At 45.7% G+C, this 12,851-nt stretch overlaps 1 protein-coding gene across 1 annotated transcript in view; it reads left to right on the top strand.

The window, feature by feature from the left end:
* The first annotated feature begins 395 nt into the window (after positions 1 to 395).
* Positions 396 to 12,851, top strand: part of LOC121373839 (peroxisomal membrane protein 11C-like) — a 28,906-nt gene continuing 16,450 nt past the window's right edge. Inside the window, exons 1-2 of the mRNA XM_041500614.1 lie at positions 396 to 785; positions 12,495 to 12,673. Coding sequence (XP_041356548.1) covers positions 555 to 785; positions 12,495 to 12,673 — 410 coding nt within the window. The 5' untranslated portion in view covers positions 396 to 554. The remainder of the gene's footprint in view (positions 786 to 12,494; positions 12,674 to 12,851) is intronic.

Genomic DNA, 12,851 nt, shown 5'->3' with positions numbered 1-12,851 from the left:
CGGCTCTTGTGCCCACGACAGGCGTGCGCTACAACAGCTTGTTCTGAATGTGCACGTAAAACCCTATGACATGACATGACATGAATCGTCCAGGGACAAAACAAAATGGGAACGAATCATCCAGGGACAAAATACAATTGGTACGAATCGTCCCGTAACCATATCAAAGGCCGTACGTATGTGCTATCAAATGTCTGTGGGGTGGTGCATATATAAGATCCATTAGTTGCTACATTTGGGGAACAAAATGTAGCGGGTTTCCTCTCTAATACGATACGTCTTTCTCTCGACCAATTTCCTTTCCTTTGCAGTCGAAAATACAAGTTATGAACAGTAAGGAAGTAGTACAACAACAATCTGAACCTCCATTTTCTACTTCCGGTACTAATTTTATACACGCAGGTTTATGTTTATCAAGACACACTGTTTATATTTCCTGGACTTGTGAACTTCAAAGTTCAATATTTACTATGCCGTTTCGTTTTCTGCTTTATCTTTTTGCTGATCATTGAGCTAGACATTTCTAAAACAAACAGAAGACTGCACTTAACAAAATGGATATAGCTACACAGGTTGTCAAGTTGATGGAGACGTACAGAGGTCGCGACAAAGTGCTACGCATTCTTACGTATACGTCTATGTTTTTGGCTGGACAACGCACGAGCCCATCCGCGCAAAAACTACGAATTTTAACGAAAGAATTGAGTGGCTGTCGTGCTACACTTCGGTTATTCGACGACTTGTCAATGTTACTTAACAATCTCAAATATGGGATTGGTGAGCAGGTAATAAACAGTGGCGGATCCAGAAAATCCATTTTGGGGGGGGGGGCAATGCCAAGGGAACAGGGTAACAGGTCGTTTTCGGACCCTTGTTTCGGCTTTGTACACAGTAAATAAAATGTATCCAACCGTAATTTTTCGATATGATATATTTAACAAAAGGTACTTTTTATTTCTTTCATCTTTTGAAACTAAAAATTAATATTTTGTCCAGAATTATGAAAAATAACAAAATACCAACCTGTAAACAACGTTGTCCACTTGTTATAGAAATTTGACAGGGGCCAAGGTTAGTAAACCAGTTTTTATTTTAATGTGGCGAAGCATTGTAATAATATAGCAAATTTTTAATTTGAATTACGTCATTATTCCAATGACGTCACTTTGAATCTCCTGACAATAACCATTAATTTGGTACATGACATTTCCGGTTTAAGAATGCTGAAAAAATTCCAATGCAAACTTGCTATTGAAAATGTTTTGTTTGAACATTACTATACTAATGCATCTAAATGTGTTTGAAGAAAATTTTGTGATTAAAAAATTGTACCTTATATTTATGCTATATTTATTGTGTACGAACCCAAAACAAGGGTGCGAAAAGTGACTGTCGTCGACCTTAGTTCACTCGAGTCGTTTTGAACAGGGTTGATTCATACCTCTAACTTAGTTAATCAAGATTAACCTCGAATGCAAACACATTAATGTGCTTGCATTCGAGGTTAATCTTGATAAACTAACCTCTAACTGAGTCATTTTGCCCCATGTTTTGATTTGCCCTAATTTTTATTTTGTTAATAAAGTACATCTATTCATTGATTTGTCCTATATCCATTGATTTTTAGATGTTACACGTTGCGGTCTATATTGCGTGTTTATATAAAATTTACAGATAAAAATAATTTTATAATTTTGTTTATTTCCAATATCATTTACTCCAGCCATATACACGAAATACATACAGGCATTAGACTCAAACTGCATACTACTGATGTGCTTTGGTTTCTTATTAAATATACTACATACCCAGCTGAGGTTCAAACGCAGAGTGTGGTATGTTGATTTCGCCTAGCTTCAACTGACAGAAAGTAAACAGCTGATACGGCATTAATATCCAAAGACAGAAAATTGCCTAATATTTGGTAATGAATAAACAGAAGAAAAAAGACTTCAAAACTATAATAAATATATTTATTTTGAGGGCGAAATGACTCTGTACGAATGAGATTTAGGGCGAACCAACCCTGAGTGGATAGGACTAAGGGATGAACAGTGCAGGGTTCGAAGTAGTTTTAGGGCAAATGACCCGGAATCAGGGAGGTTTGGAGGGGGGATCATAAAAGAAATGAAAATTAATATATAATAAAATTATAACTGTCGCAAAATTTAGGGGGGTGGGGGCATGGGCCCCTGGACCAATAGATGTCAAAATGTTACCCAATAAACTGGTCTATTTACAGTTGACTTGTTTTTAAGGAATTTGCATATGATTGAATCAAAATACCTACCCAAAAACAAAGTGCACAATTGACATTCAAAATATTTCTATACTTAGGGAAATATATATACAAGACCGCCATTTTGCACTGTGCGCCCTACATTAAATGCTGTGTAATATTTTTTGGATATTAAACAAGCTTTCATTTCGTATTATGTTTATGTCCCGAGTGAAATAATTTTCAATTGTCACGAGCTTTATAGCGAGTGACAATGAAAATTATTTTACAAGGGACATGAACATGATACGAAATGGTAGCGAGTTCAATATCCTATTTATTACCCATAATCGATCTTAATTTATAGGCCTATTACTCATCTCGTTTCCTTGACGTTCCTGTAAGGTTTTAGTGCTCTGATTGATGACGTCATCATGTGACGTCACAAGTATCACTTTGATATGTACCAAGATATTTGTATCCATATGGCAGGGTTCGAACTTAATGGTCGCCCGATCGCCCCTGGCGACTGAAAACAACGACGGGCGACTGAAAACCCACAGTAAGGTTGCCCGCCTGGCGACCGATTTAAAAAAATAAATATTAAATCAATAATGAATAAATAAATAAAAGTACAGCTATGTAGCCTACTTTGCACCATGAAAAAGTGTAGGTCTGCTTTTACATATAAACATATGCCCAATATAAGAATAGGTGTAAGGTAAGTTAAGTGCCATGTAAAATTGGGCACAAATTCTTGTTGACAAGATTCAGTCCTGGTTATGTGTACACGTCATAGATCGTATCCACTGAACATTATATTTTAGGGTTTTTTAATTATTATTATTTCATTGAGATGGGGTGGGGGGAGGAAGGGGTTGTGTCGGTTATACCGGTGCTCAACGTTTGGTGAATGCAAGCATCTTTGTTTGTTGGAAATTATATAATCGGGAATACCACAAATGTATTGACAGTGACAGTGGGGCGTCACAGTGGCATGTCTGTTATTTATTTAAAGAGTGGGTTGGTTGAGTGCAGGAAAATACTCAAAATAAATGTTTTCTCTTATAATCTGTTGCAATATTGTTGTTTTTTTAGAAAATATTATTCGGGCAAGTGAAAATAAATCCGGGCAAGTGAAAGTGCTGTCACCACTTGCCCGGATGGCAAGTGAAAAAAAAAGTTAAGCGCAGACACTGAAATGGGTAATAATAAACAAACGTGAATAAACAACCGTTTTACACGGCTGTCATTGGTGACATCACGTGACACATGTCACCCTTGAAAAACAATAGCCCAGTTTACGGGAGTAGCTGAAGAATGTCAACATTAGACTACGACATGCATTTAATCTCTTCACAATAGAAAATGTCATGGATATTAACATTTGTTGGTTGATTTTGACAATACAGACCTTGCTTTTTAAGGTGTGCAGGTGCGATCACGCCCATATAGCGCACATAATTTCAATCTGACAAGTGTAAAAAAACAGCACACGTAAAATAGATGGGTATATTTATTTCCACGGTTTACAACAATCAACAGTTTTCATAGCACACTAACCTGATAGGAAGGTCCTTTTATTAAAACAATAACAATTTAAAACATGGCAGTGGCTTTCATGCAGTCGTTAAACTGGTATTTCTCTTTGTTGAACAAATCGGGGAATACTGGTTTAATAGACCGTTTTGTAGACGTACCAGTCAAAATCCAGTCGGAGCTACACTGCCTATTTTATTTACCTGGAGAGTGATTTCTCCATCCCCTTGGCATATTGAGGTGTGCGATTTTCCACTCACCTATAATTTTAAAAAACCAAGGACTGACAAGGGGCCATTCAAATATTACGTAACGCTTAGGGGGTGGGGGGTGTAAGTCCAAGCGTTATGTGGTGTTACAAGGGGTGGGGGTGTATTGAACAGCATTACGTAACACATGTTCTTTTAAACGTGCCATGCCATGACAACAATATATCATGTAGGTTTTTAGAGGTAAATGTAAACCCCAAATTTTTCTTTCTCAACCATGATGGTGATCAATTAAAATGGCGCAAGTGAAAACCCGCAGGGTTTTTTTTCTTCCATTGTACAGCAATACATCACTTTAATGACTTCATCGTAGTACACATGGGTATAAATAAATATTGTCACGTTGCTTTGTCTGTGTGTTGGGGGGGTGGGTATCTCCGAGCATTGTGTAATATTTTGGGGGGTGTATGGTCTAGTGTTACGGGGCATTACAAGGGGGTGGGTGGGTGTCTAATTTTGACAAAAATAGCGTTACATAATATTTGAACGGCACCCAATAAAGTGAACAAGGTAAAACATTCTTTCATCAAAATGATCATACATTACAATGCGTGTGTACAGAAATAATTTCCTGTTAATAGTCCGGTTCATGGTTACTCGAGGATACCTTGGTATGTAGACTAAAGTGAGCAACATTTATAGCGGGGTCGAGACGAATCTAGGAAAAAACTTCACAGGTAAAAAAAAGTCACAAATTTTAATTAAAAAATATATTGGGCAATGAAAGACAGATCAAACACATTTTGTCACTGGGAGGAATTCTGCCAGTCTTGCGGTCCTCAAGATGATCAAGGTGCTCTTGTAGCTGCACATCACGTCAATGAACCTGTCGTCGAGGTGGGTTGCCAACGGCATCCTGCTGGATGGTGTTGCTCACTGTCGCCTGCTCACTGTAGCCCGCCAGGTTGAAGGGTGGTAGTAGTAGACCACAAGGTTGAAGGGTGGTAGTAGCCCGCCAGGTTGAAGGGTGGTAGTAGACCACAAGGTTGGAGGGTGGTAGTAGCCCGCCAGGTTGAAGGGTGGTAGTAGCCCGCCAGGTTGGAGGGTGGTAGTAGCCCACAAGGTTGGAGGGTGGTAGTAGCCCACAAGGTTGGAGGGTGGTAGTAGCCCGCCAGGTTGGAGGGTGGTAGTAACCCGCCAGGTTGGAGGGTGGTAGTAGCCCGCCAGGTTGAAGGGTGGTAGTAGACCACAAGGTTGGAGGGTGGTAGTAGCCCGCCAGGTTGAAGGGTGGTAGTAGCCCGCCAGGTTGGAGGGTGGTAGTAGCCCACAAGGTTGGAGGGTGGTAGTAGCCCACAAGGTTGGAGGGTGGTAGTAGCCCGCCAGGTTGGAGGGTGGTAGTAACCCGCCAGGTTGGAGGGTGGTAGTAGCCCGCCAGGTTGAAGGGTGGTAGTAGCCCACAAGGTTGGAGGGTGGTAGTAGCCCGCCAGGTTGGAGGGTGGTAGTAGCCCGCCAGGTTCAAGGGTGGTAGTAACCCACCAGGTTGAAGGGTGGTAGTAGCCCGCCAGGTTGGAGGGTGGTAGTAGACCACCAGGTTGGAGGGTGGTAGTAGCCCACCAGGTTGAAGGGTGGTAGTAGACCACAAGGTTGAAGGGTGGTAGTAGACCACCAGGTTGAAGGGTGGTAGTAGACCACCAGGTTAGAGGGTGGTAGTAGACCACAAGGTTGAAGGGTGGTAGTAGACCACCAGGTTGAAGGGTGATAGTAGCCCGCCAGGTTGAAGGGTGGTAGTAGCCCACAAGGTTGGAGGGTGGTAGTAGACCACCAGGTTGAAGGGTGGTAGTAGCCCACCAGGTTGGAGGGTGGTAGTAGACCACAAGGTTGGAGGGTGGTAGTAGACCACAAGGTTGAAGGGTGGTAGTAGCCCGCCAGGTTGAAGGGTGGTAGTAGCCCGCCAGGTTGAAGGGTGGTAGTAGCCCGCCAGGTTGGAGGGTGGTAGTAGCCCGCCAGGTTGGAGGGTGGTAGTAGCCCGCCAGGTTGGAGGGTGGTAGTAGCCCGCCAGGTTAGAGGGTGGTAGTAGACCACAAGGTTGGAGGGTGGTAGTAGCCCGCCAGGTTAGAGGGTGGTAGTAGACCACAAGGTTGGAGGGTGGTAGTAGCCCGCCAGGTTAGAGGGTGGTAGTAGACCACAAGGTTGGAGGGTGGTAGTAGCCCGCCAGGTTGAGGGTGGTAGTAGACCACCAGGTTGGAGGGTGGTAGTAGCCCGCCAGGTTGAAGGGTGGTAGTAGACCACAAGGTTGAAGGGTGGTAGTAGCCCGCCAGGTTGGAGGGTGGTAGTAGCCCGCCAGGTTGAAGGGTGGTAGTAGACCAAAGGTTGAAGGGTGGTAGTAGCCCGCCAGGTTAGAGGGTGGTAGTAGCCCGCCAGGTTGAAGGGTGGTAGTAGCCCGCCAGGTTGAAGGGTGGTAGTAGACCACAAGGTTGGAGGGTGGTAGTAGACCACAAGGTTGGAGGGTGGTAGTAGACCACAAGGTTGGAGGGTGGTAGTAGACCACAAGGTTGAAGGGTGGTAGTAGCCCACACGGTTGGAGGGTAGTAGTAGACCACACGGTTGAAGGGTGGTAGTAGCCCACAAGGTTGGAGGGTGGTAGTAGCCCGCCAGGTTGAAGGGTGGTAGTAGCCCACAAGGTTGGAGGGTGGTAGTAGCCCGCCAGGTTGGAGGGTGGTAGTAGACCACAAGGTTGAAGGGTGGTAGTAGCCCACAAGGTTGAAGGGTGGTAGTAGCCCGCCAGGTTGGAGGGTGGTAGTAGCCCACAAGGTTGGAGGGTGGTAGTAGCCCACAAGGTTGGAGGGTGGTAGTAGACCACAAGGTTGAAGGGTGGTAGTAGCCCACAAGGTTGAAGGGTGGTAGTAGCCCGCCAGGTTGAAGGGTGGTAGTAGACCACAAGGTTGAAGGGTGGTAGTAGCCCGCCAGGTTGAAGGGTGGTAGTAGCCCACAAGGTTGAAGGGTGGTAGTAGCCCACAAGGTTGAAGGGTGGTAGTAGCCCACAAGGTTGAAGGGTGGTAGTAGCCCACAAGGTTGAAGGGTGGTAGTAGACCACAAGGTTGGAGGGTGGTAGTAGACCACAAGGTTGAAGGGTGGTAGTAGCCCACAAGGTTGAAGGGTGGTAGTAGCCCGCCAGGTTGAAGGGTGGTAGTAGCCCGCCAGGTTGAAGGGTGGTAGTAGCCCGCCAGGTTGGAGGGTGGTAGTAGCCCGCCAGGTTGGAGGGTGGTAGTAGCCCACAAGGTTGGAGGGTGGTAGTAGCCCGCCAGGTTAGAGGGTGGTAGTAGACCACAAGGTTGAAGGGTGGTAGTAGCCCGCCAGGTTAGAGGGTGGTAGTAGACCACAAGGTTGGAGGGTGGTAGTAGCCCGCCAGGTTGAAGGGTGGTAGTAGACCACAAGGTTGGAGGGTGGTAGTAGCCCGCCAGGTTAGAGGGTGGTAGTAGACCACCAGGTTGAAGGGTGGTAGTAGCCCGCCAGGTTGAAGGGTGGTAGTAGCCCACAAGGTTGAAGGGTGGTAGTAGCCCGCCAGGTTGGAGGGTGGTAGTAGCCCGCCAGGTTAGAGGGTGGTAGTAGCCCGCCAGGTTGAAGGGTGGTAGTAGACCACAAGGTTGAAGGGTGGTAGTAGCCCGCCAGGTTGGAGGGTGGTAGTAGCCCGCCAGGTTGAAGGGTGGTAGTAGACCACAAGGTTGAAGGGTGGTAGTAGCCCGCCAGGTTAGAGGGTGGTAGTAGCCCGCCAGGTTGAAGGGTGGTAGTAGCCCGCCAGGTTGAAGGGTGGTAGTAGACCACAAGGTTGGAGGGTGGTAGTAGACCACAAGGTTGGAGGGTGGTAGTAGACCACAAGGTTGGAGGGTGGTAGTAGACCACAAGGTTGAAGGGTGGTAGTAACCCACACGGTTGGAGGGTAGTAGTAGACCACACGGTTGAAGGGTGGTAGTAGCCCACAAGGTTGGAGGGTGGTAGTAGCCCGCCAGGTTGAAGGGTGGTAGTAGCCCACAAGGTTGGAGGGTGGTAGTAGCCCGCCAGGTTGGAGGGTGGTAGTAGACCACAAGGTTGAAGGGTGGTAGTAGCCCACAAGGTTGAAGGGTGGTAGTAGCCCGCTAGGTTGAAGGGTGGTAGTAGCCCACAAGGTTGGAGGGTGGTAGTAGCCCACAAGGTTGGAGGGTGGTAGTAGACCACAAGGTTGAAGGGTGGTAGTAGCCCACAAGGTTGAAGGGTGGTAGTAGCCCGCCAGGTTGAAGGGTGGTAGTAGACCACAAGGTTGAAGGGTGGTAGTAGCCCGCCAGGTTGAAGGGTGGTAGTAGCCCACAAGGTTGAAGGGTGGTAGTAGCCCGCCAGGTTGAAGGGTGGTAGTAGCCCACAAGGTTGAAGGGTGGTAGTAGCCCACAAGGTTGAAGGGTGGTAGTAGACCACAAGGTTGGAGGGTGGTAGTAGACCACAAGGTTGAAGGGTGGTAGTAGCCCACAAGGTTGAAGGGTGGTAGTAGCCCGCCAGGTTGAAGGGTGGTAGTAGACCACAAGGTTGAAGGGTGGTAGTAGCCCACAAGGTTGAAGGGTGGTAGTAGCCCGCCAGGTTGAAGGGTGGTAGTAGCCCACAAGGTTGGAGGGTGGTAGTAGCCCACAAGGTTGGAGGGTGGTAGTAGACCACAAGGTTGAAGGGTATAGTAGCCCGCCAGGTTGGAGGGTGGTAGTAGACCACAAGGTTGAAGGGTGGTAGTAGCCCACAAGGTTGGAGGGTGGTAGTAGACCACAAGGTTGAAGGGTGGTAGTAGCCCGCCAGGTTGAAGGGTGGTAGTAGACCACAAGGTTGGAGGGTGGTAGTAGACCACAAGGTTGAAGGGTGGTAGTAGCCCACAAGGTTGAAGGGTGGTAGTAGCCCGCCAGGTTGAAGGGTGGTAGTAGACCACAAGGTTGAAGGGTGGTAGTAGCCCGCCAGGTTGAAGGGTGGTAGTAGCCCGCCAGGTTGAAGGGTGGTAGTAGCCCGCCAGGTTGAAGGGTGGTAGTAGCCCGCCAGGTTGAAGGGTGGTAGTAGCCCACAAGGTTGAAGGGTGGTAGTAGCCCACAAGGTTGAAGGGTGGTAGTAGACCACAAGGTTGGAGGGTGGTAGTAGACCACACGGTTGAAGGGTGGTAGTAGCCCGCCAGGTTGAAGGGTGGTAGTAGCCCACAAGGTTGAAGGGTGGTAGTAGCCCGCCAGGTTGAAGGGTGGTAGTAGCCCACAAGGTTGAAGGGTGGTAGTAGCCCACAAGGTTGGAGGGTGGTAGTAGACCACAAGGTTGGAGGGTGGTAGTAGACCACAAGGTTGAAGGGTGGTAGTAGCCCACAAGGTTGAAGGGTGGTAGTAGCCCGCCAGGTTGAAGGGTGGTAGTAGACCACAAGGTTGAAGGGTGGTAGTAGCCCACAAGGTTGAAGGGTGGTAGTAGCCCGCCAGGTTGAAGGGTGGTAGTAGACCACAAGGTTGGAGGGTGGTAGTAGACCACAAGGTTGAAGGGTGGTAGTAGACCACAAGGTTGGAGGGTGGTAGTAGACCACAAGGTTGGAGGGTGGTAGTAGACCACAAGGTTGGAGGGTGGTAGTAGACCACAAGGTTGGAGGGTGGTAGTAGCCCACCAGGTTGAAGGGTGGTAGTAGACCACAAGGTTGGAGGGTGGTAGTAGACCACAAGGTTGGAGGGTGGTAGTAGCCCGCCAGGTTAGAGGGTGGTAGTAGCCCGCCAGGTTGAAGGGTGGTAGTAGACCACAAGGTTGAAGGGTGGTAGTAGACCACAAGGTTGAAGGGTGGTAGTAGCCCGCCAGGTTGGAGGGTGGTAGTAGCCCGCCAGGTTGAAGGGTGGTAGTAGCCCACAAGGTTGAAGGGTGGTAGTAGCCCGCCAGGTTGGAGGGTGGTAGTAGACCACAAGGTTGAAGGGTGGTAGTAGCCCGCCAGGTTGGAGGGTGGTAGTAGCCCGCCAGGTTGGAGGGTGGTAGTAGCCCACAAGGTTGGAGGGTGGTAGTAGCCCACAAGGTTGGAGGGTGGTAGTAGCCCGCCAGGTTGGAGGGTGGTAGTAGCCCGCCAGGTTGAAGGGTGGTAGTAGACCACAAGGTTGAAGGGTGGTAGTAGCCCACAAGGTTGGAGGGTGGTAGTAGCCCGCCAGGTTGAAGGGTGGTAGTAGCCCACAAGGTTGAAGGGTGGTAGTAGCCCGTTAGGTTGAAGGGTGGTAGTAACCCATAAGGTTGAAGGGTGGTAGTAACCCACAAGGTTGAAGAACATGTTGTTTCAACCTTCACAAAAGTTGAGGATTATTGTTTGTGGCGGCGTCATGAACGTTCCACAGGACATGCAGGAGCGAACATTGGTGGAACCCACTCAAATCAATAAGTTTAACAAGTCCCACTCTAATCAATAAGTTTAACAAGTCCCCCCCCCCCCCAGTTAATAAGTTTTACAAGTCCCCCCTCCCAGTTAATAAGTTTAACCAATCCCCCCTAATTAATAAGTTTAACAAGTCCCCCCTCCCAGTTAATAAGTTTAACAAATCCCCCCTAATTAATAAGTTTAACAAGTCCCCCTTCCCAGTTAATAAGTTTAACAAGTCCCACTCTGATCAATAAGTTTAGCAAGTTCCCCCCTAATCAATAAGTTTAACAAGTCCCCCCCCCTCCCAATTAATAAGTTTAACAAGTCCCCCCTCCCAGTTAATAAGTTTAACAAAATCCCCCCCTAATTAATAAGTTTAACAAGTCCCCCCCCTCCCAATTAATAAGTTTAACAAGTCCCCCCTCCCAGTTAATAAGTTTAACAAAATCCCCCCTAATTAATAAGTTTAACAAGTCCCCCCCCTCCCAATTAATAAGTTTAACAAGTCCCCCCTCCCAGTTAATAAGTTTAACAAAATCCCCCCCCTAATTAATAAGTTTAACAAGTCCCCCCCTCCCAATTAATAAGTTTAATAAGTTTAACAAATCCCCCTCCCCTAATTAATAAGTTTAACAAGTCCCCCCTCCCAGTTAATAAGTTTAACAAGTCCCCCCTCCCAATTAATAAGTTTAACAAGTCCCCCCTCCCAGTTAATAAGTTTAACAAATCCCCCCCCTAATTAATAAGTTTAACAAGTCCCCCCTCCCAGTTAATAAGTTTAACAAGTCCCACTCTGATCAATAAGTTTAGCAAGTCCCCCCCCCTAATCAATAAGTTTAACAAGTCCTCCCTCCCAATTAATAAGTTTAACAAGTACCCCCCATATTAATAAGTTTAACAAGTCCCCCCTGCATACTATGATGCCACTTTCTTTTAATTTAGCCACATTCAATACTCTGCAAACCCATACATTTTGTTGTATAAAAATTGTGACTGTTTTTTTCCTCTGACTTTTTTTGCCATCCATTGTCGAGACAAGCTCCCATTATAAATTTATTGAAAGAAAACAAAAAACATTTGCATGGGGGGGGGGGGGGATTCATCACCCGACCTGGCCCCCCGTACAATGGACTGAGGTGCTGTTACACAACTATTTTTGTCTTTTCCTCTCTCAAAATAGGAACTATTAAAGCATGGCCTATTGTTTAAAATACATGTATGCAACAGGCCCCTCGTTTAAAATGTTCCGAGCTTTATGGAGAAATTTATATTAGAAAAAGAAAAAAAATTCTTGAGCAGGGGGTTCGACCCCTGAAACCACCCTACCCTAGCCTGCATTAAAGCATTAATTTGGTGTAACAAAGGCTGTGGTATGTACTCTCCTGTCGGTGGGATGGTGCATATAAAAGATCACTTGCTACTAATCAAAAAGATTAGCCCATGAAGTGGCGACAGTGAGTTTCCTCTCTGAATATCTGTGTGGTTCTTATCCATATGTCCGACGCCATATAACCGTAAATAAAATCTGTTGAGTGTGTCGTTAAATAAAACATTTTATTAACCCAGCAGGCACTCATAACGAGGAAAATAAAAATCATAATTTCTCTATCATGCATTGGTCTAACGAACAATACTATTGGATGATTTTACGCTTACAAACCAATGACCTTGTCGGTACTAAATATGACCTCATCACGATTTGGCAAACACACATAATGACGTCATGTAGTTTAAAGAGTTTGCATTTACGGCTGTCTGTTTTTGGTGTTAGATTTATAACAAAATGTCATTTTATGCAATTCATTATAGATTTTTTACCAGAATAAAGAAAACTTTTGTTTTTGAAAATGATCTATGAACGTGATTAAATTACAAAGCTATAGCAATACTCAGAACAGTGCGTAAAGTGGTTTATATCATTCCTATACATGTATGTGCATGTGTATCCAAAATAAAGTCTTTTAGAGAAAGAAAATAGCTGAGGTAATAAATAGAATAACAAACTCGGTACCAGTTATTATCAAATTTATGTCCCTCGTGAAATAATTTTCATTTGTCACTCGCTAAAACTCGTGACAACTGAAAATTATTTCACTCAGGACATAAATTTGATAATAACTGGTAACTCGTTTATTATTCTCTATTTCTTCCTTCCTTTCAGGAACACAATATCTCACTACGACTTCTTGACCTGAGCAGCAACATGGCTAATCAACTATACTACATTGTGGAACACATCGCCTGGTTCGCAGATAAGCAGATCGTCTCTCGATCTTCGTCAGTGTGGTGGATTGCATGCATTGCTATCTGGTTTATCTCCCTTACCCTGGAAATAATCAAGTAAAACTGTTTCAGTTAATTTCAGGGATTCTAGATTTGTTTTTAACACTCTAGCTTCTGTGTAAACATTGGGCTATTTCTCATGCCAGCCAGTGCACTACAACTGGTAAATCAAAGGCTGTGGTATGTGCTATCCTGTCTGTGGGATGGTGCATATACAGTCAAACCTGGTCTAACG

Source organism: Gigantopelta aegis, chromosome 5 (genome assembly GCF_016097555.1).
Source record: "Gigantopelta aegis isolate Gae_Host chromosome 5, Gae_host_genome, whole genome shotgun sequence".
Lineage (NCBI taxonomy): Eukaryota > Metazoa > Mollusca > Gastropoda > Neomphalida > Peltospiridae > Gigantopelta > Gigantopelta aegis.
This window is presented reverse-complemented; position numbering and strand designations above follow the sequence as displayed.